General features: G+C 35.8%; 1 protein-coding gene across 15 annotated transcripts in view; it reads right to left on the reverse strand.

Moving 5' to 3' along the window:
* The window catches only part of ARFIP1 (ARF interacting protein 1), a 134,755-nt gene that overhangs the window by 64,421 nt on the left and 46,095 nt on the right, over positions 1-24,239 (reverse strand). For 13 of the 15 annotated variants that reach the window (XR_012332131.1, XR_012332132.1, XR_012332128.1 and 10 more), the window contains 2 exons: positions 21,445-21,546; positions 4,982-5,090 (listed from right to left, as the gene is read on the reverse strand). Coding sequence is in view for 8 of the 15 variants with exons in the window: in XM_019926616.3 (XP_019782175.1) it covers positions 4,982-5,090; positions 21,445-21,546 (211 nt within the window). In the remaining 7 variants the exon portion in view is untranslated. Of the gene's footprint in view, positions 1-4,981; positions 5,091-14,401; positions 14,508-21,444; positions 21,547-24,239 lie in introns of those variants that run through there. The other 2 variants (XM_019926623.3, XM_073805489.1) reach the window with 2 other exon arrangements.

The following is a 24,239-nucleotide window of genomic DNA, read 5'->3' on the forward strand; positions in this document are numbered from 1 at the left end:
GCTCACCAGAAATGCAAAACTCAGGCCCTGCCACAGATCTACTGAACCAGAATCTGCATTTTCACAAGATCCTCAGGTGATCTGCATGGTTTTTTTTAAGCTTGAGAAGTGCTAATATAGAGTGTTATTCCGATTAATCATAAGCATTACTTCTGAAGCTTTTAAAACATACCTGAGACACTCCATAAAATCTTCTGATTATCAGTGAAACAGGTATCTGTAGGGCTTTTTTTTTCTTTTTTGCCAGGTTTATCTTTTTTATTCGATTGATTTTTAGTTTTCATTTATTTATTAGGTAAATAAAAATTGTATATATTTAAGGTGTACAAAGTGATGTTTTGATATATATATACATTGTGAAATGACTACATCCATCACCTCACATAGTTACCTCTTTTGTGTGTGTGGTGAAAAAACTTGAGATCTATTCTCTAAGCAGATTTCAAGTATACATTATTATTTACTATAGTCACCATGCTGCACATTAGGCAACTGTAGTTTTTTAAAAGCTACTTAGGCTATTCTCAAACACAACTAAGCTTGAGAACCAGAGGAAAGAACACAATTTCTGAGTGAAACACAACTGAGTTTTAAATTCTAACTCTGGGCTTGAAATTCTGGCTCTATTTAACCACATAGTATCAATATTTTAGTATCACTAATTTGCCAGTAACACCCTGGCAAATTACTTAAGGTCTCTGAGCCTCAGTTACCTATAAAATAAGAAAAGCTGACTACCCAACATTGTTGCTAATGGCCAGCATTAAACTAAGAAAACTGTCTGGCATTAAACTAAAGAAAATTAGCTTCAACTGATTTCTTTATTTTAAATGCTAAAGGCTATATATCTTTAGGGAAGTGATAATTAAAAAGAAGTTGAAAAAATTATTAACATCCTTCCACATTTAGCTGAGTATATTTTAATGTTTATAAGGTAATTTTATTTCAACTACACTCTTTCCCAGTTCTCTAAAAAACACATAATGTATCAAAATTTATAATTAAAATTTTCTAATAAGAATCAACGTCAACTTTCTCATATCCCAGATATACTAAGTTCTGATCAGAAACAGCCACCAGGTTTAATAATATGAAAACCTTAATCTGGACTGGATCTAATGTTAAAATCCAAACATGCAATAGATCTAAATAGGCTGGTGCTACCTTTCAAAGTGAGAGATACCTGTCTTTTAAAAACAAAAATCTGTTGAGCCATAAAATTTAAAACTGGAAGGGGACTTTCTTGGTGGTCCAGTGGTTAAGACTGTGCGCTCCCAATGCAGAGGTCACGGGTTCAATCCCTGGTCAGGGAACTAAGATCCCACATGCCGCTCGGCCAAAACAAACAAACAAAAAAACAAAACAAGAAAATTGGAAGGGACAACGGAAACCAACTAGTCTGACATTAAACTACAGGAGAAATGAGGTGCAGAGAGGTTAAAACAGCTTCTTATTAAGAGACTCAGATGTTCCAAATCCACACCATAATGTCTCCATTATTAAATTCAATACAGAAAACACGAATCCATAAATTACTTGTTGAGTTGGAAGGCATTTAATGTTATCCAGTTCAATCACCATTTTAAACAAAGACTATCTCTACTATCCAAGGCACAAGGGTTTCTATTATATAAGGAAGTGTTAAATAAAAGAGGACTACTGTAGTTCCATTTCTTGATGATCCCAGGAACAGAGCTCTGTTGTTCTGGTTATCACTGTTTATTAATCTTACATAAGAGATAATCCCATGACATAACATGAGATATGTATAATATATGTAACAAATGATACAGAACTTTCCAAACTAAAGTAGCAAAAGACATGGTGCTGAGGTAAGTGTGTACCTTCAACTGTTTGCTCAAGGGTAATTATTCTCTGTATCTTCAACCCTTTAAACCATTAATTTAGACTCAATTAGTTACTAAAATCATTCACAATAAGTAAATCATTCCAACAAAAAATAATTCTTAAAACTCTATGTTTTTGCTAATTGACTAAATTTGGGGAGTTTGCTCTGTTTTCTCTTAACAGCAGAAATCTAGGAATATGAATATGTGTATGCAACGATCAAAATCCCATTAAAACAAAACTCAGATACCAAGTATACCTCACTCTTATGAGTTGATTTATTCATGATTTCTACTATTATTGATTCTACAGTGTATTTGCTGGGCAGATTTCAGTATTTCTTGTTGTTAGGCTGAATTTAAGTATCATTTCTTCTAAATTTGCTCTAGAGATGGAAAAGTCAATGGTAATAGAGTCATTTAAAGTTATCATTCAGTCATTTCTCCAGAGAGCTAACATAGCCCCAACTCCTAACATTTTTTCGTAAGACCTATTTCCTAAATTTTAAACATGAGAAAATCATGCTCATTCCAATTTATCTATGTATGTCTTCAAATAAGGGCATTTAAGGCTTCCCTGGTGGTGCAGTGGTTAAGAACCCGCCTGCCAATGCAGGGGACACGGGTTCGAGCCCTGCACTGGGAAGATCCCACATGCTGCGGAGCAACTAAGCCCGTGTGCCACAACTACTGAGCCTGCGCTCTAGAGCCCGCGAGCCACAACTACTGAGCCTGTGTGCCTAGAGCTCGTGCTCTGCAACAAGAGAAGCCACCACAATGAGAAGCCTGCACACTGCAATGAAGAGTAGCCCCCGCTCGCCGCAAGTAGAGAAAGCCCGCGCGCAGCAACAAAGACCCAACGTAGCCAAAAATAAATAAATAAAATAAAATAAATAAATTTATAAAAAACAAAACAGAACAAAAACAAGGGCACTTAAAACAACTATAACTTTCCAATAAATGCTCAACTAATCTGAGTATGGCAGAATGATTATCTTTTTCATATACTGATAACGCAGTTTGTGTTAAAAAGTGTTTTACAAAGTCAATTCAAAGAGACGTAAATTACCGCCATTATCATGAAACATTTTTTATTCCAATTTGAAGGATGAGGATGGATCTATAAGCAAGTGAAAGTGACTGGCATTTTCATGCTCATGCACAGCAGGCTGCGATGGCCAGCTGATTTCGATTATTGTATAATACTATTCTGATTAAGGGGGAAAGAATAAAACCAAACACCAGCTAAATAATTTCACTGAAAATACTTAAAATATCTTAATTGTAAAAGTTTTTTTTTTTTTATTCTATGTTGACATTTAAATTTGGAAATTGGTGACTGGTGCAAAAATGATGTCACATTATGCAGCCTTATATCTTTAAGCACTCATAATTTTAGGCAATCAGTTAACCTTTTCAAATTCAAAGTTATCCCCTAGAAAATAACACCACAATGCTATGCAATGACTATGGAGATACTGACATGTATGCTCCCTTTCTATATCTTTATTTTTCTGAACATAAGAATGAAAAATGAAAAAAAAATAATGTCAGTAGGTAGCCCACTCATTTTACAGCCTAGAGCAGAGGATATTATACTGGGTTATCCTAAATGCCTATTTCCAGGATCCATTTAACAAAGAATATATTTCAAAATACAGGTTTTAAAAAAATATATTTATTTATTCATTTGGCTGCATCGGGTCTTAGCTGCAGCACATGGGCTCTTCTTTGCTGTGTGTGGGATCTTTAGTTGCAGCATGTGGGATCTAGTTCCCCGACCAGGGATCAAACCCAGGCCCCCCTGCATTGGGATTGCAGAGTCTTAACCACTGGACCACCAGGGAAGTCCCAAAATATAAGTTGTTTCTGACTGAAGTATTGGCCATTAGTATAATAAGAATATAGAATACTATTATCTGCAAGAGGGCTAAGGATTACAAAGGCATGGAGATATCTTTTTTATTTTGTGAAATTATAATGCAATATTAAAATTAAAATTCTTCATTGAACATCAACTATTACTACTTTAACTACAGCTCTGTCCGAGAAAACGATCCATTTTCACGTCCAAATTTCCACATGATTTCACTTTCTTTCACTTGTGTGAAAATGAAAGAATACCTAAAAAATGTTATTATAGGCAAGAGCATTAAAAAAGGAAGCATTTTACTTTATATTAAAAATAGACATATATACATGGGATGTGTGCAGAAAATAGCTAACATAGTAGGTCTAACTACTTATCCTTAAAAGACCAGCTTATAGAAGATTGGCCCTTGGCTGGCATCTGAGAACTCTAATTTTGGGGTGATTCCCTCCATTCCCAAAATGGTAAAACTTGCTCACTATGCCTAAACTGTTTATACAAACAATGTGGTTTACGCTTTTCTTCTGGGAGTCTGGAATCTGGGCACGTGCTCAGAGAGGGCGCCTATGTGAGCAAGCAATCTCCACTAAAAACTCTGGGCATTGAGGCTCTAATTACCTTCCCTTGTTAGCAACATTTCACATTTGTTGTCACAGCTCTGCTGGGGGAATTAAGCATGTCCTGTGTGACCAAACCGGGAAAAGATCCTTGCAAGCTTATGCCCAGTTTCCCTAGACTTCGCCTCAGGCATCCTTTGCCTTTGCTAACTGTGCTCGGTATACTTTTGCTGTAATAATCATAGCCTAGAGTATGACTATAGACTGAGTCCTGTTAGTCCTCTTAGGAAATTACTGAATCTGAGGGTGGTCTTGGAGACCTCCTACACAGCATGTATAGTAAGAAAAATAAAAGTTTCATTTTCCTAATTGCTATGAAACAGGAAATATGTATTTATACAAATCAATATTGACCTATAAATTTTGTGGTTACCCCTAAAATAATTTAAATATGCATTCTTGACATAATTTTTGAGTTTTTATTTCAGTATTTTAAAACCAATTCTTAAGTAATAATCAGTGCAGTTATGCACATTGATCTATTTATATAGAGATGACTACTAAACAATTCTTAAATTATTTAAATTGAAGAGAAAAAGGATTATGTTTATAATCAGTGTTTTATCACGGAATTAAAGGGCTCAACCCTCATGCTTTATTAATAAAGGCTCCGCCCCAGCCATCTTTAAAAATAATGGGTTCCTTACCTTGAAATGCTCCTGCTTCAATAACCCCCTCTTTGGTACTTTCAAAGCCATGAGATGTGATTTGGGTTTCTGAGAGACCAAGTCCAGCTGGTAATGAACGCTTCAAATCCTTAGCAACATTTAAATAAAAGAGAAAATCTTGTAAAAAATCTCATATCACATAACATTTCAGCATAACTATGTCCTTTTAATCCACCTTAAACTGTTTTTTCTCTCTACTATGTAGTATTCCCTTATGCTGTCACAGGGTTCTGTAATGATGTATAATCAGCAGCAAACCCAGAAAGATTTGCTATTAAGAGGTACAGTGTATATCAAATACAAAATACTTTCATCATTTTAGAACTAAGCATCAGGCAGATATTAAAATTCAATTTCTAATCCACTGATACGTCAGGAAAATCATTTTAAAGAGTAGAAATTAAGATTAAAAAGTCAAGTCTAACATTAAAAAACATACTGATGTCTAATATAATCATGATGAGCCTGGCTAATGTTCAGTATAAACAAATCATTCATTTGCAAAATTAAACTTCCCTTTGATTTCCAGGTTAGCTAAGTAAACAGGGCTTCTCTCACTTCAGTCAGGGTGAGATAAAGGTTGAGGTAAAGAAAATTTCTTGTTATTTAGATTTATATTAAACCAACCTATAATATAAATTATATTATATTAGCCAACCTAACTGCAATTTAGCTTTTAATGGTAATAAATATAATATTTGACATTCAGTCTTATAGTAAAAGAAAAGAGAAAAAGCCACGAAACATAGATTTCCAATTAGAAGTCCTTTCTGTCCTCTGACTTGGATATGAGGAATTACCCAATTTTCATAATCAGAGTCTATGAATGGATCCTACTGGTTTTTCACAACAATGACAAGTTAGCGATGCACTAAAAGATAAACGTCTTTGAAGTCCTTTCTTAATACTCTATTCCACCACATATAATGTACAGTTATCATTTGAAACTCCTGCAGCCTTCACACTGAACTCCCTATTCTGCTTATCCTGTTTTATTTTTCTCACAGCAGTTATCATTAAGTAGCTAGTGATAAATAAATATAATTTATTTATTATATTCAATAAATATTTGTTGGATGAATAAATAAATGAATTTGTTGAATAAACTAAAGGACTTATGACAACACCATATAGATTAAGAAGCTGATACAGCAATAGGCTTATTTTAAAATTTAATTTCATGAGTATCTGCTTATTCTTACTATGTTAGACTTGCTGGGCAAAGAAAAAGATAACATAAGGTACAGTACTTGCCTCACCGGAGAGACAACATACACAAACATTAATATAAAAGTTGAACTTGGTGCCAAAGTAAAGACAATAAGTATCAGAGGAATTCACAATAGGGACTAAGTCCATGAAAATCAAATAGGAAAAGAGAAAGTACTGCTTGAGCTCTGGAACATAAAGGATTTACTGAATCAACATTTAATGAGCACCAAGTTATGACAGCCAGTCCTCTAGACACTACAGATAAGCACTGTAGGAAACAGATGGTCTCTGCCCATCAGACTCATGTGAGGTATAGGGGAAGGAGGAGATGGACACTAAATAAATGTATCTCAGGTAATAAGAAGTGCTGTAGTAAGTACAGTTGATCCTTGAAAAACACAGGTTTGAACTGCATCCCCTTATATGCCGATTTTTTTCAATAAATATGCTTGTACTACAGTACTACAAGATCCGAGGTGGTTGACTCCTCAGATGCTGAATCGTGGATAAGGAGGGCCAAAGGAAAAGTTACACAAAAATTTGCCTGTGGGGAGGGTGGGCACCCAACCCATTGTTCAAGGGTAAACAGTAATAAATTGTAAGTGTGTTTGTTATTTTTTTAAGGCAGGATAAGAGGGATACAGAGTGACAGGCAAAGGGTGCTACTTTAGATGGGATATTCAGGGAAGGTCTCTCTGAAGAGGTAAGATGTGGGCAGAATTCTGAACAAAATGAGCGAGTGAGCCATTTACATATGATCAGTTTGTCAATTTCTACAAAAAAAAGCCAGCTGGGATCTTGATAGAGACTGTGTTGAATCTGATCAATTTAGGGAGACTCCCATCTTAACAAATTAAGTCTTCTGATCCATGAACGTGAGATGTCCTTCCATTTATTTAGATCTTTTTTAACTTCTTTCCTCAATGTCCTATAGTTTTTAGGGTACAAGTTTTGCACACATTCCTGAGTATTTTCTTATTTTTGATGCTACTATAAATGCAACTGTTTTCTTAAATTTATTTTTGGATTATTTATTCCTAGAGTTTAGAAATAAAATTGAGCTTTGCATATTGCTCTTCTATCCTTCAACTATGCTGAACTTATTATTTTTAAAAGGTTTTTTTTGTGTGTGGATTCCTCAGGATTTTCTATATACAAGGTTATGTTGTCTGCAAATAGAGATAGTTTTACCTCTTCCTTTCCAATCTGTATGCCTTTTATGTGTATAGTTATTCTTTATATCTTATACATATTGTATCAACACTCTTTTATATCCAATATTTGATAAAAACATTAAAAAAGTGGTAAAACCAATGTACACTTAACATCTAGAGTTTTTCATTAGCAAGACCAAAAAGATCAAAGGCAAACTTTCTGTTTAATCCAATGGAGATATGTCTACTCCAAAAGAGAAAACTAATTAACATTAGTTTTACCAGGGACATTTCTTTGAATTGGCCTGTAAAAAGAAAAAATACCCACTCCAATGATTTGTTATAAGCAAAGCTATGACATAATTTTTAAAAAAAATTTAAGGATCTCACTGCTAATCATTATGAGGACAAACAAAAACTAATAAACATAAAATAAAAGCACAATAACATAACAGTAAATACAAGTAAGCTGAAAGATTGATTCTTGCTTTCTTCACCCTAATTAGAGCTCCCCGTGAAATCACCTTTTGAATTTTGTATGGCAAACCTTAAAAATGTTTATCAACAGCAAAGACTCTAAAATCACTTTTTAAAGTTTGTGATAGTCTCATCAAGTATCAACTATTACTAGAAACATGAAAGACCTGGAAAGATAATTCAGATGGCCTCATTTGAATATTACTTTCCTATCAATATTTAGTGGCTATGTGATCCTGGGTAAGTACTTAAAAACGTTTTAGTTCCTGTTAGCTCAGCTGTAAAAAGAGGATCAAAATTACCCCAGAGTACTACTACAATTAGACGAGATAATATGGGCGAGATACCCAGTACATATTTTTAGGCACTCAGTTAAGCTGGCCATCCCTCTCCCCTACTACAATCATCTTTACAACTAATTAGTGCTATCAATAATAATTACAATAGCAAACATTTCTTGAGCACTTACTATGTGCCAGGGATTGTTCTAAGCACTTTATGTACAGGCAGTCTTCACTCTGCATGACAGGGCAAGATCAAGATCATAAAAATGACCAAGCAAGTAGAAACCATGCAAAGTGGTTAATGGGAAAAACTGATTATTCCATTACCTTCAAAAATTCTTGTCAAAACTTTAAAAAACTCTTTCCTTGCTTATGTTGTTAAGTTAGCCTTCACTATGTTCTTCTGGCTCAGATCTAGAGTCTCTCAAACCGTGGCAGTGTCAACATGCCTGTGGGTCAGTTATTTCTTCCACAACTCCATTTAGGTTTATTTTTCTTTTCGCCACACTGTGGGGCACATGGATCTTAGTTCCCCTACCAGGGATTAAACCCACGCCCCCTGCAGTGGAATTTCGAAGTCTTAACCACTGGACCACCAGCCAGAGAAGTCCCATTTAGGTTTTGTTGGGGTATTTTTTTTTTAAATAAATGTATTTATTTTTGGCTTCGTTGGGTCTTCGCTGCTGTGTGCGGGCTTTCTCTAGTTGCAGCGAGCGGGGGCTACTCTTGGTTGCCGAGCGTGAGCTTCTCACTGCGGTCACTTCTCTTGTTACAGAGCACGGGCTCTAGGCGCATGGGCTTCGGTAGTTGCGGCACATGGGCTCAGTAGTTGTGGCTTCTGGGCTCTAGAGCACAGGCTCAGTAGTTGTAGCACATGGGTTTGGTTGCTCCTCGGCATGTGGGATCTTCCTGGACCAAGGCTCAAACCCGTGTCCCCTGCTTTGGCAAGCGGATTCTTAACCACTGTGCCCCCAAGGAAGTCCCCCATTTAGGTTTTTTTTTGGGGGGGGCGCTGAGTTTGGTCTTCGTTGCTGCATGCGGGCTTTCTCTAGTTGCAGTCAGCAGGGGCTACTTTTCATTGAGGTGCGCGGGCTTTTCACTGTGGTGGTTTCTCTTGTTGTAGAGCATGGGCTCTAGGCGCATGGGCTTCAGTAGTTGTGGCTCGCTGGCTCTAGAGCACAGGCTCAGTAGTTGTGGCTCGTGGGCTCTAGAGCACAGGCTCAGTAGTTGTGGGTGCACGGGCTTAGCTGTTCCACGGCATGTGGGATCTTCCCAGACCAGGGTTCGAACCCGTGTCCCCTGCATTGGCAGGTGGATTCTTAACCACTGCACCACCAGGGAAGCCCCCCCACCCCCGTTTAGGTTTGGTCTGAATTTATGTTATCACTTTTCATTTCTTTGCTGCACTTCTATCTTTGTTTACCCACTCCCTTTTGATTATCCACTTCTGTAAAATGCCACATGGGTTTATGACCAGGAGACAAGGTGATAACAGAACCACATGATTTGCTGTCTGTGTATGAAATGAATAACAGATACAGTGACCAATCACCAAGAGACTTTGAAAGTGATGTGATTACTCAATAATCATGATATGTATGCATCGTCATTCACATGGTGATTTTTGAACTTAAGTGCTAGCAGTGAAGTTTATACTTTATACAACTACTGTTAATACACTGTGGTGACAGAAATCTGAGCTGTGTTGTTCGGGACAGATATTATTTAATTAAACCACGGTAACCAAAATTAATGCATTTTGGAACTATACAAAGCAAGAACTGCCTAATATCTCATTTAGTAGTACTATCACTACTATTTTACAGATGAGAAAACAGGAACACAGAAATAGGACTAAGCTTCAAGACACACTATTAACTGTAATGTATAGTAAATGTAAACAGACACAAGCAATTTGTTAGAGACTCAATTTATTTTAGCTAGTATGTTTTCTTAAAAAAATTATTTAAAAAATATCTTTTAAAAATCATTGCAGAATCTGCTCACTAGTTTAAACACACTAATGCAAATATATTCTCAACTTGTAATTTCCTACTGGTACAAAACAGATAACAACTTTCATTCCATTTCACTTATTTCCTAATGTCACGTAAAACCTCTTGTCACAGGACAATATCCTTTTCATCTGTGTATTGTTTTGGAGAGCACTTAGAATTAAAAAGAAAACACTCTTTACACTCAGTTTTATTTACTTCTTATTTTTAAACCAAATCTCTGAGTCTGTTCATTTTGCTAAATAAATGATCTTTACCTTCCCAGTTTATTTTTTAATATACTAATGTACTAAATCAATGGTTTCCAGTTTTAAATATTACTGACACTTTTATTCATATTTACATAGAACCAGATAATTTTTTCTCTCTAAAAGACAAATACATCACTTACAAAATAAATAATGTCAAAGCACCAAGATATTTCTCAAACTCTGTGAGTTTGGTTATTAAGGTCAATTATTTATAGAGTGGTTTCCCTGGATATTGCTTTGCTCCAAGTCTTGACAGCTTTTTAGCTCTCCTTAAGGAAAAAAGTATCAAAGACAGCTCTCAAAATATGAGGGTGAAAAACCATAAACAACATACAAATGGCACAGAGGTCCAGGAGAGTTGTGTTTGCTGTATTCTTAGAACTTAACTGAAAGAACATTATTCATTTGAATCATCTGTCCTGTCACAAAATATTGTGTGAATTCCCAGAAAAGAGATATAGTAGTAGTAGTTGGGAAGAGGGGAGCGAGTAACAGGTTAAATAGGGAATTTGATGGATACCTCTCATTCCCTAAGTTTTTAAGAAGTTAAGGGATGCTTCCATCTTGTCATGCATGGCCTCTGGAAGAAACAACTTCTAGCTGTCTGAGGATATTACATTTCACTCAAACCTCTCCCAATGGTCTCCCAAGGGTCCTTTACTCAACAAACAAAAGTTCTTCTAGAAAAAAACCTCGTGTCCTTTATGTAAAACAGCTGTAAAATTTGAAAAACACTAAGGCCTTCCTTTGCTTAAACTCTTACTAGCAGAAGGAGCCTAACCAAAAGTGGTACAAATAGATCCATTCAGGTTGTGAACAGAATTATCATTTTGATAGCGGTCTGGCAGTTAAGTTGCTGCAACACAAAATGATATGCGCTATGAGAGTGGAATGCATGACTTGTAAGAAAACACTCAGTATTTTATGAGCTTGTTGACTGCTTTCTGTAAAATACACATTCTCTAAGTAATATAATTTAGCCTCATAGTTCACAAAAACTTTAAAACGTATCTTTACATAACCCTTAAACTTTTAGTGTCTCAGTTGTAAGGTTGTGCCTAGCTTAGTAACTTTTAAAATATATGTTACTGCATTTACTCCTATAGTTTCCAGAATATATTTGAGAGACAATGAGCCCATTTATAACCAACAATGTAAAATCCCTAATTGGCATTTTTATGTCGCTCACATTCAACTCAATGTTTAAGACTTTGCAAAGTCATGCTTAACAATTGCACAATAAAATGGAATAAACCTGAAGTTAATTTTCTATTCAAGCTACTAGGATAATACTGGAGTATTTAACAGTTTCTAAAAATAAATCTTCAAACAATTAAAATAAAATATAATGCTTTTGGCAAAAAAGTTTCATGTATAGTTTAAGTTCTTTTCAGAGGATACAAGATAATACTTGTAGTTACAGCTTCCATAAAGCTGTGAAGGGATGTTCATTTTCAACCAAAATAACTTGCTTCCATTTGCATATTTTAACAGAGGTAAGAATAAGAATGAGGTTAAAAATGTAACTTTATAATTTAGCATAGTAATCTACTTTTGAACTGAAGTTAGAGCAAAATTAACAATTAAAGAACACCAAATGTTCAGCAAATTTGCTTTAAAATACACATGCTTTGGGGATTCCCTGGTGGCGCAGTGGTTAAGAATCCCGTCTGTCAATGCAGGGGACACGGGTTTGAGCCCTGGTCCGGGAAGATCCCACATGCCGCGGAGCAACTAAGCCCGTGCGCCACAACTACTGAGCCTGCGCTCTAGAGCCCGCGTGTCACAACTACTGAAGCCCGTGTGCCTAGAGCCCATGCTCCACAACAAGAGAAGCCACCGCAATGAGAAGCCCGCCCACCGCAATGAAGAATAGCCCCCACTCACTGCAACTAAAAGAAAGCCCGTGCGCAGCAATGAGGACCCAACGCAGCCAAAAATAAAATAAATTAATTAATTTAAAAAAATACACATGCTCAGTAAGATGCAGAACACTACAGTATATAAGTAGAACTAGAGATTTTAAGCTTGGTGCTTTGTGACCACCTAGAGGGGTGGGATAGGGAGGGTGGGAGGGAGACACAAGAGGGAGGAGATATGGGGATATATGTATAGCTGATTCACTTTGTTATAAAGCAGAAACTAACACACCACTGTAAAGCAATTATACTCCAATAAAGATGTTAAAAAAAAGAACTAGAGATTTATTAATGAATTCTCCCCTTTTACTCAGAGAGAGGAGGAGAAATCTTTTAAAAAGGAGGAATTCGCAAAGCATGCATTGCAACCACCAACAATCTGTAAGGATTCTCCAAGTATTCCACAAACTACACGAACTCTCTTCTCCCTAGTTTCCTTACACTATATTTCCCCAGTTTTCCTCCTATCTGCATCTTTTAAAATGGCTTGGTGTTCTTTCCTGGCTCTAGTTTCCCTCCAAGAGCAAAGTCCAAAGTCTCACTTCCCTTCTTCCCATGGTGACCTGAAGAATCTGTCTCCCTTGTCTTTAGTCTTGTCAGCCCTGAAATTCATTCTTTGTACAGTAGGACGAGACAACTTTCTAAAATGCGAATGTGATGAGGCACTTCAGTTTTTACTCATTTTAGTGGTCCTCCATTGCTTTTTAGGTAAAGTCCAAACTCCTCCACACGGTTTTGAGGTTTTACAGGACCTCATCCCTACTTACTCTCCAACCTCATTTCTCACACATCTGCCCCCACGTTCCCCACTCCAACAATAACGAATTTTCAATTCTACGGTCTCGCAACCTTTTCAGGTCTTTCTAATTGCCTCTGATGGGACCATTCTTTACTCTTCTTCATCGGGTTGGCTCATCCTTTAGATTCAGCTTGGATAGCACTTCCTCAGGTAATCTTCCCATACTTGTTCGTACCCATTATCAGCCCATGCTATACTGGGCTTAGCATATCACTTCTCACACAGCACTGACATTATTTGTCTACATTCTCTCTCCTGAAGACGGTAAGCTCCCTAAGACCATCTATTTTGTTCCTCTTTGGTACTCCTAGTATTTAGCAGATATAATACTAATACTTCATTTAATTTTCTCAATTTAAACACCTTATCTCATTCTTCAAAATGGATAAAACCTTCCACAGCATATACATAATATAATTTTAAAAGAAACAAATTGAAAATTTTATGTTAAATATTCTATAAACTTTGGTAATTTAAAACCCCCTTTTGTTGTTTTAACAGTTAGCTGCTTATAAGGAGTATCTGCCAGAAGCAAAGCTGTTATTCAACAGACCTCCACATTCCTAATTCTGCTGTAAACATACTGCAACATCCTTAACCTCCTCACGGTGGCCTCTCTGACACTCTACAATTATCTTCAGTCAAAGCGGCCTATTCTCCAACATTGTTTATCAAGCAGGTAGAGGGAGGGTCAGCATTTTCTCAGCTCTCCACTTCCTAACTACCAGTTCTCAAACTTTGGTTTGGGTAAGAATCACCTGAGAAAACTACTAAAAATGCAGGTTCTTCTTAGCTGCCTGTTGTAATTCTGGTTAAGTTGAAGTGTGGAACCCAGGAGTCAGAATTTCAAACAAGTAAGTGAGGTGACTCTGATGTAGGTAACCCTCTGTCTACACTCTGAGGAACTCTGCTGTAGTGTGCAGTGCTGACTCCCACCTCACTGCCCTTGCGGGCCGCCCCACCTACCGACCCTCCATCGCCCACCTTCTTTCCGGTCAGTCCCCTCAATAATGAGGGCTTTGGCATATCCAGGTCTTCTGCTCTATCCCCAATTTTTACCATTATCCTGGGTGTTCCCAACGTTTTGGGCACGCTTTCAGGGAATGACTCTATGTTCAGTTTGCAATTACTTCCAAAGTGATATGTAAGGTGTCTAAGCTGAGTTTTACAGCTCATCAAAAACATACTCTACTAATGGCACGGTATGTAGTCTGTTGCTTTATTTTTTTTTAATACAAACTGTGAAATACTTAAAATGAAATAAAATCTATTGCATGAGCCTGCCTACCTATGTTGATGCAGAATGATGGGTTGTAGTAATAACCATCTGTAAAGATGTATGATTTCTTCCCCCTCAGTATGCTTGTAGGAAGCCTAAGGTTGGTAGTTTCATTCAGATTTGGTGATCTGTAGCTGGACAAGAGGCCAAGAGTGTGACGGCAGATAAAAGATATATTCAACTAATACAGTATATCCCAACCTACACTTTAGTCTCAGATTTCATTAACTTCTTCATCTCTAATGCCTTTCACCTTTCACGCCCAATTCTACTTAAGCAACTGGAACTCCCATGGCCACTCTTTGGATCTTGTCACTGCTCAGGAAGCAACACTCCTGGAATCTTAAATCTAATAACTTATTTTATGATCACAATCTCCTCCCATATCTGTTACTCCAGTTGATCAAGACAGCAAATCTCCTGACTTACCTACTTTCTTCATTTTATCAACACACACACACACACACACACACACACACACACACACACACACACACAAAATCTCAATCTCATTTCTCTCTCTCCCTCTCTCTCTCCAGTTCCCTCTCATTCACTCAACAAACATTTAACAAGAACTTAGAGCATCACTATCTTCTGGCAGTTTACTGTCTATTCTCTTGGTTCCACCCCAACCCCTGCATCTTAGACTAAAGTCTAGATTCTAAGTAGTACTGAAGTTAAGATGTACCAATTTGCATCAAGGAAATGCTGAATTCATTCAAAGACTATCACTATGGAAATGTTTGTATATAACTACATTCAAAACAATTTCTCCTAAATAGTAAAACACTTATCCATGATAGCATTTGTTTATAAAGGTACAATCTAAAAATTATAATTAAGATACATATGGCTTCAGCTTTTCATTAAAAATTATACTTATTCACAATTTTCAACAGGAATATGAATCCAGAGTTAATTTAATAGATGTATATATAATAAACATATATTTTAAAACTTAATTTGTGGTAATAGTACTAAGAATATATTCTGTACTTAAAAAAAGTAAATATTAAAATGAATTTAGATTTGCATGGATTAAACAACCCCTGAAAAACATTTGCCATACCTTTAAAGGGATCTAAGATATACATCTGGTAAAAAACTGGCCTTAGGAAAAAGCCCTCATCAAATCAATGCTGCCAATGACAGAAGTACTAAATTTTTCAGACAATGCAGAAGCATTATATTGTATCACCATATAGTATGGGGAAAAACTGTCATCAGATGCTACTCAAACTCTAGGATAGGATGGCTGAAGTAGAAATTATGTTAAATTTAAGTCATACTGAAACTCATTCTTTCACTGAACTACTGTGAACCATAAGCTGTGCAGTGCACACATACCGTCTCTGCCATAAACAGAGTGATTCCAAGCTCTTGGGAAAAGCAGATAAATAAATGGACAGTTACAACATTAAGGTGAGGAGAGGAAATGTGTTCTAAAAAGGGTTCTTATAATTTCTACTCTTATATTCTTTCCCAAGTCTTCTTTAGACTGCTAAAGTATGTTATCCAGACTAATAAGTACAGGGGAATGGAGAAACTACTTAGTTTAACAAAAGAATTAAAGAGTAAAAGAAAAATAACAATAAAAACGTCCAAAACAATAAAACTTCCAACAGCTACAACAATGATGACCATGATGCATGTGGAAAATTACGGACAAAAGATGTGTCAAGTCTAAGAGTATAATATCTCTTCCTGTTGTTCCATAGAAGTCTAGAAACCGTGTTTCTAGTCCTGGTTCTAACATTTGTTCATTCATTCACTAAACATTTAATGAAAGCCTGATTATCTATTATGTGCCAGCAATGCTGCCAGGCCCTGGAGATAAGGTAATGAATGAGCATTCTTGCCCACACTGTACTTACAGTCAATCACATAAGCTTTTGGTACAGCGAGTTAATATGGGTAATTCCATCACAACCTCAGGGCCCCTTTTCCTCAGTTGTAAAATAAAGTAGTGAGACACAGGGATCTTCAAGGTATTCCTACTGGATTAAAATCCTGTGATTTAACTCAAAACTTATAGATCAGGAGTATTTAAAACACAGGGAACCTAAGGATCCACCTGCAAGGTTCAAGGGATCCTAAACTCCTTCAAATTGAACACAAGATTTGGTAGCTTTTGTATATATAGGTTTTTCTACAGAAAAGGTCTATAGGTGGAAAAACCTAAATTATGAATTTTAGTTTTGGGCCTACCACAGGAAAAGTTTTATTTTAGCTATACTTACTAAGGTAATTTCTCTAAATCTGCCAAATATAACTTAATTCACAAGAAGTTTCAACTTAATTCACAAGGAGCTAATATTCCCTTCTTTAACTCATGGTACAAATTGCACATTTCTAACCTAATATTTTGGCCAGCACTATAACAGAATAAATTATAAATAATATGCAGTTTATAAGTAAAAGAGTAATTTGTATTCTTTAGAGATTAAACTTTACTACTCTATAAAAAATAACAATTACTTTTTATTTAGAAGCAAAAATATTTTTGCTGTAAAGAACTGAGATAATACTAAGATTATTATCCTATCCTCTCTACGTATAGCTGTTGCCCCTCATCTTAATAAAAAAAAGTAACAAACCTTGAAACATTAACACATGTTAAGCTGCTGCCAGGGAATTTCTAGGACAAATTCTCCCATTACATTCTCTATTTCAATGTGACTGTTGAGTTAAAGTCCACCAGAGCCTCTTGTAGTAGGAGACTAAGAAGGGAAATCAAATGAAAAATGAAACATCGGCAGTGAGACACACAAAGGAGAACAGAATCATTTACAATTTCACTGCCTGGGCCACAGTGACGCCAACTGGCCAGCCAAGTTATGACAACTTAATAAGCCATCATCTTAATTTCATACAAGACTTTATACTTTTTAAAATGCATTATGCAGTATGCATTAAATAAAAGCCATTATATGATTTTATTTCATTTTTTCAATATTTTTTATTGAAGTATAGTTGATTTACAATGTTGTGTATTGTATGATTTTAAACATCAAATATGTATAAAAGATGTATATTAGTAAAATACCCTTAGTTATGAGATGGTTTCTCATGAAATCTCTTTATTAGTCTATATAATGCTAAGCAGAGCAGTACATTATTCACAATTTCCTTATGAACTTTTATCTATATTAAAAGAGCAATATGAATATGACGTTAAATACAATTTCCATTTTATTGCTCAGGAAAATAAAGGAGTATGCCAAAATGTAGGTAAATATATGCCTAACAGATCTTGAGTGTAATTTATTTAAAACAGTCAAAAGATGCTTTTGAAATACCGTTTTCACTCATAGTAAAAGGGATCACATAGCCAAGTTTTATTTTAAAGAATATTAAATATGTAAGAAACTCTCATGATATATATTGTTCATAAGAGCAGCTACAAAGAGAAACAAGTTTTATGATGTTGAATTTCTTTAGGGAGGTAAAGTGGGGTGTACTGTTTGAAGTGGATTATTGCTTCTAAGGAGTCTTGCCTACTGGTGAAGTTCACATCCAATAAGAGGAGAGCTCCGGAACAACATTTCCTTTTTTCCTTCTTTACCCCCCAATAGAAAATGAAATAACATTATAGGAGAATCTCCAAAAAGAGAATTAAACATTAAATAAGAAGTAAACTTACAAAGCAGCAAGTTAACTGGCTTTGACTGCATAAGCAAAGAACTTATACAGATATATAATGATTTAATTCACTTCACTCTAATAAGACTCTATTCTAAAGCTAAAATTTGAAAGGATTAAAAAAAACTTTTCAGTACTACTCAAAGGCAATAAAGGTTCTTAACTAAAGACTCATGAATAGGTTTAAGGTAAAAAGCAACCCTGCAGAAGAATGAAGCTGGCGGAATTAACTACCAGGTATCATGGCTGAAGCTAGTATTTGCTCCAGACTTAATTACTCTAATAAGTAAGTAGGTAAGATAGTGTGGTATTATTGCAAGGATAGACAAAAAGACCAAGAAATAAAACAGCCCAGTAGCAGAGCCACACATCTACGATCACCTGATTAACAGCAACGGCCCCTATGTGGGAAAGGATAGTCTTTTCAACAAATGATGAAAATCACATGCATATGAGAAAAGAAAATGAAACTTGACCCCTACATCATGCCATACACAAAATTCAAGATGAATCACAGACCTATGCGTAAGAAGTACAACAGTAAAACTTTTAGAAGAAGCTAGAGTATCTTCATGATACTGGGATAGGCAAAGATTTCTTAGAAGGGTCACAAAAATCATTAAAGGGAAAGAAACACTAATAAATTGGACTTCATTAAAATTAACTATTGCTCATCTAAAGATACCATTAATAGAGTACAAAAGCAAGTTACAGACTGGAGGTAAACATCTGCAATACACACATCCATACAAATGACTTATACCCAGAACATATAAAGAACTCCTACAAATGAATTAGAAAAAGGCATATACTTAATAGAAAAATGGGCAAAGGACTTGAAAAGATACTTCATAAAAGATAATATTCAAATAGTCAATAATAATCTGAAAATATGCTCAACATCATTAGTCATCAGGGAGATGCATGTTAAAACCACAATAAGATAACCATTATGATTCCATCAGAATGGCTAACATTTAAAAGTATGACAATACCAAAAATTGGTAATGATGTGGAATAACTACAATACTTATTCACTGCTGTCAGGATCATCAGCTGGTTTGACCACTCGGCAAACTAGGCGACAATGTCTACCAAACCCAAACATCACCATGACTTGGCAATTTCACTCAGGGTATATACTCAACAGAAATAGGTGATTATGTACACCAAAAGACCTGTATAAGAATGGTCACAGCAGCTTTATTCATAGTAGGCACAGGCTGGAAACAACCTAGGTATCCATCAACTGAAGAATGGATATACAAATCGTGGTGTATTGACACAATGGAAAACTATATTACAATGAAAAAGAATTAAATACTGCCAAAGCAACAACAACAATATTATAGACATAATGTTGAGTGAAAGCCAGTCAGAAAAGAGTACACACTGTATGATTCCATTTATATGCAGTTCAGGAAGAGTCAAAAGCAATCAATGACAACAGAATTATAGCAGTAATTATCCTGGAAGGGAGGGAGGTATATTGCTTAGAAGAGGGCAAGAGGGAGCTAGGTAAGGCAGGACCTCGAAATGTTCTACTTCTTGATGTGGGTAGTGGTTCTGTTAAGCTTTACACTTAACATTTGTGCTTTTTACTATGTATAAGCTATAGCTCAAAAAAAAAAAAAAAAAAAAAGAACAGGCTTAAGGCTTGAGATGGAAGATGGCAGGTGAATCCCCAAAATAATGCAGCATTTTGTATGTGCTGCATTTTTCTCAAAGGTTTCATTACACTGTCTATTAGAGTATCAACTCCCTGGTGGTAGGTATTTCTGTCATTTTTGTTGTGATGATATCCCCAATGCCTGGTATACAACAGACACTCAATAAATGTTTGCAGAATAAATTCACAAAAAGGAACTGTTACCAAAAATAAGATGAAGCAATCATTAACTAAAATCCTGGTATAAAAAATTATTTGAATTAATAGAAGTTTATAAAGTAATTGGTAGACTGTCTAATGATGGTAACTTGAGTCTCCTTAATATCCAAGTGTGTCTTAGTGTTTTCAAATACCAGAAAGTGAAAATTTCCTTTGAGTGCTCAGAATTTAAGTCTTTCTTCTGTCAGTCACCGTATATTGGGCCATGGATGCTTAGAAACCGAGTTAAAACACTTGCAATTAAAATAAACATATCCCAAGCTTGAAAACACATTTGTTTCTTCCAAAGGACTGCTGAGCCAAAAATAAGTGAAATTCAGTGGAATTTTCTAAAAATCCATTAAAATGATCTATCCAAAACAGTAGTTTTCAACCAGAGGCAAGTTTTTCCCTACCCTCGACATTTGGCAACAACTGGAAACATTTTTGCTTGTCAGAACTGGAGGGTGCTACGGCATCTACTAGGAGGAGGCCGGGGATCCAGCTAACCACCTTACATGCACAGGCCAACCCTCCACTGAGGAATTTACCTGGCCCAAAATGCAGATAATGCTGAGAATGAGAAATCCTGATCTAAAATATCACCTTCTGTTAAACTAAAGAATTTTATTCTTAAAACATATGAAGTAAAAAGAGTCCTATTTAAGCTGTAAAATAATTCAAGTATCTTTCAACCAATACCTTTTCAAGAATATGAAATTATATTTTTAAAGTTATTTAAAGTTGTACACATGTATCAAATGTCATAAAATGGGATGTTTAATTCAAGTATCTCCAGAAATGATAACCATCATTATCATTTCTAAGACTATATTAGGCATATAACTTATTTTAATCTCATTTAATATTAATATCCCCATGAAAATAAGATCTCATTTAGAGAGATTAGAAAACAACAACTAGAAGAGATTAAGTAAATATCTGCCCAAGGTTACACTGCTAGGAATAGCACAGCTGAAATTTGAACCCACATTATCTCTAAACCCATGATGCTTCCATTAAAATGCATTAAATGTCAATTTCAAATGCGCAGCAGATCAAAATTAAACACACCCCAAGTTTCATTTTCCACTGAGTCAAATATGCCATTTTAGAAAGTAACGGCAAAGTCAAGAGAAGCCTACTTAGGAATTATGTACTACGGAATTATGTACTAAGAAAAGAGATAAGATAGTACCAGTTTTTTAAAGGATGATCTATAGTTAATATTTTTTCTTATCACAAGTAAAATGAAGTCATTTTCTATAAAGTTATATGCCAAAATCATCAGATACACTCTTGTTCTGGTCATGTAATAAAATTGCAGATAGTAACATCAAAGCCTAAATGCTTTACTGGCCTGGAGCTTATTCTTGACAAATCACTAACACGACCCACCTAGTCATCCCTCCATAATAACATTGGATTCCTGGCATTTCAGCCTATCTAAGAACATATTCCTATATTAAACTCTATTACTTTTGTCTCAGCTTTAAGGGTTTATCATGATTCTCTGTATTAAGAGACAGAAAAGTGTTCTTACCCTATTAAAGCCATGTTCATGAGAGTCATCAACTTCCCCATTACTAGTCACTGGAATTTCTGCTGCTGAATTTTTTGGAGATTCTTGAGCCATGGTAGACTCCTAAAAAAAGGAGGAAAGAAATAGTCATAAATAACACCAAATCATAAAAGGCAAACATTCAAAAGACTATATTCATGTTTATAGCACTTAAAAGCCATCATTATAGCCCTTTTTAAAAATAATTACAACCTACCTAATCCTTATGAAATAAACATGACACTAATATAATAAAAAACACATCTGGCCTTTAAAACTGCATTCAACTTAGATTTCTTGATCGTATTGTAGGTACCAGGGGGCAATATCCTTACCTTGTAAATAGTACAAATGACACAAAAATCAAAAAATGCAAATAATGTCTTAGTATTATTGAAAATAGTTTTGACTTTACAGGCTGCCTGAAAGATTCTTGGATCTACAGACCACACTTTGAAAAACACTGGTATAGACAAATTTAACCAACATTTAGTGAAACTTGTTATGTGCAAGGCACTCTACTAGATTCTAGAGAATATTAAAAAAAAAAAAGATAAGATAGGCACTGCTCTGGGGGAAAGTACCACTGCCTCAGTTTGGGAGACTGACTGGACTCTTCAGTAAATACCTATAACACTAAGTATCTGCCCCTCTTCCTTTTGGATCCTCTAAAACCAAGCCTTTTGGAATAGTCATAGATTGCATAAATCCTACGGTCTTCCTATGCCACATTTCTATTTCCTGGCAGCTCTAGAAATGTTCTGCTTCCCATAGATCCACATTTATATTACACTTCTACTCCTTATACAAACCTCTTTTTCTTTACCATGACAAATTTTATACATAGTAATGTTTCTAATGTCTGACACAACATTTCATAGACTACCTCTACATCTTTGTATTCCCAGGGCAACAGAAGACAAATCTAAGCAAATAAATGAATACATTCCCTTTCAGTAAAGTCAGGTCCTTGAGGACAGAGACAGTCATAGACATCTCTGTATCATTAGAGATTAGCCCAGGGTTCTCAATAAATGTTTACTGAATGGAAAGGATACGAGCTACATCAAAAGTCTGATTTGTAGTTATGAAGGTGTTAAAATGATCATTATGTTCCACCCTCACTCTCTCCCTTGTCCCACCCATTGAGCATGTAGTCACACATGCGTTACTTCTCATGGATATCACTGCAGTAAAACAAACCAAGGGGAAATGTCGAAATAGCAAAACAAAAAAAGTGAATTACCAAGTATCTCAAAATCAGTGTACTTTAATTATATGGAGACAGTTTTAATAAAAGACTAAAATATCAAACTGAACTTGGTTAAGCCAATGAAAAGAGAACTTTTATAATAAGGCAAAATCCTGTTAATATCACTTAAAACATTTCCCAGAAAACTCAGTTATTTCCTTGCATTCCTAAATATCTTATTTAAAAAATACTGGTTTAAAAATGCCGTATTTCACAGTTCACCTTACCACAGGCTCGAAATTAGTGAGGGAATTAATAAACTGAACATCTCATGTAAGACTTGAAAATTAAAAAAAAAATTTCAGAGAGAAGATTTCAAAAGTTCAAGAGGGGAAAACAAAAACTTCTCTGCTTTAGATTGGATTCTGGGGGAAGGGTCTCTGAATGCAGTGAGTGAGGGTAGTAAGACTGGACAGAGCTGCAATGCTGTTGTTACATCATAGGCCTTGGCCAATCGTATATGGAGCACTGAAGCCGAGATGGCTCTTTAAAGTTGTTCCAAATTAAGGGAAGGGGGCCAGGCCTTTGTACCCCCGCATCCCTACCCCTGGTTATTAGATGCAGGCTATCCCCTGGATAGGGATATAATCGTGCACAAGGCAGTACTCTTTGGCAGAGGCAATTCCTGGGGAGACACAGCTATGAGCCCTCAGCAGGCATCACTCCTGGAAGGACAGCCCTGGTCCTAAAGGAGGTAACTGAGCCCCTCACCATAGCATCCACTATATCTTCCTTATTATTATTCTAAAGCAGTATCTACTTTAAAAGGATTTGAAATGTCTTATTTAAATTATATCTGGCTACTTTTATGCATATATTTACAGACTTTCACTGATCTCTACTAAGACAAACTGTCTCTTTCACAGTCCCCAATTAAGGGGTGGCCCCTGATTGAACCAAAGAAGAACCCCTGACACAAAGCCTCGCAAGCTGCAGGTTTCAAGATAAGGCCGGGTTAGAAAACCACTGCCCAACAGAGGAAAGAGGAATTTCCTGAGCTAATCAGACCCTTTCTGAAGGTTTGAGTTGGGGATGCTGAGCGAATCAGTCAACTAGGGTACTGGGATGACAAATGAAAGCACAAGAAGAGCAAAGAGTAGAATTATTTTGATGAAAAGTCACAGCTTAAAAATTCACAAACTCTACTTGACAAGTGTTATCAAACTCGTCAAAGTTTGTTGACAAAGTGTTATCTGTATCTAGATCTTCCTCTGTTTCTAAATTATGACCTTATGAAAATCTTTTTTTTTATTATGGTAAAAAACGTGTAACGTAAAATTTACCATCTTAACCATTTCTAAACATATAGCTCAGTAGTGTTATGTATAGTATTCTCATTGCTGTGCAATCTCCAGAACTTCTTCATCTTGCAAAACTGAAACTCTACACCCATTAAACAACTCTCCATTCCCCTCCCTCACTCCCCCAGAGCCCTTGGCAAGCATCATTCTACTTTCTATTTCTATGAATTTGACTGTTCTGAATACCTCATACCAATGGAATCATATAGTATTTGACTTTTTAT

Source organism: Tursiops truncatus, chromosome 5, assembly GCF_011762595.2.
Source record: "Tursiops truncatus isolate mTurTru1 chromosome 5, mTurTru1.mat.Y, whole genome shotgun sequence".
Lineage (NCBI taxonomy): Eukaryota > Metazoa > Chordata > Mammalia > Artiodactyla > Delphinidae > Tursiops > Tursiops truncatus.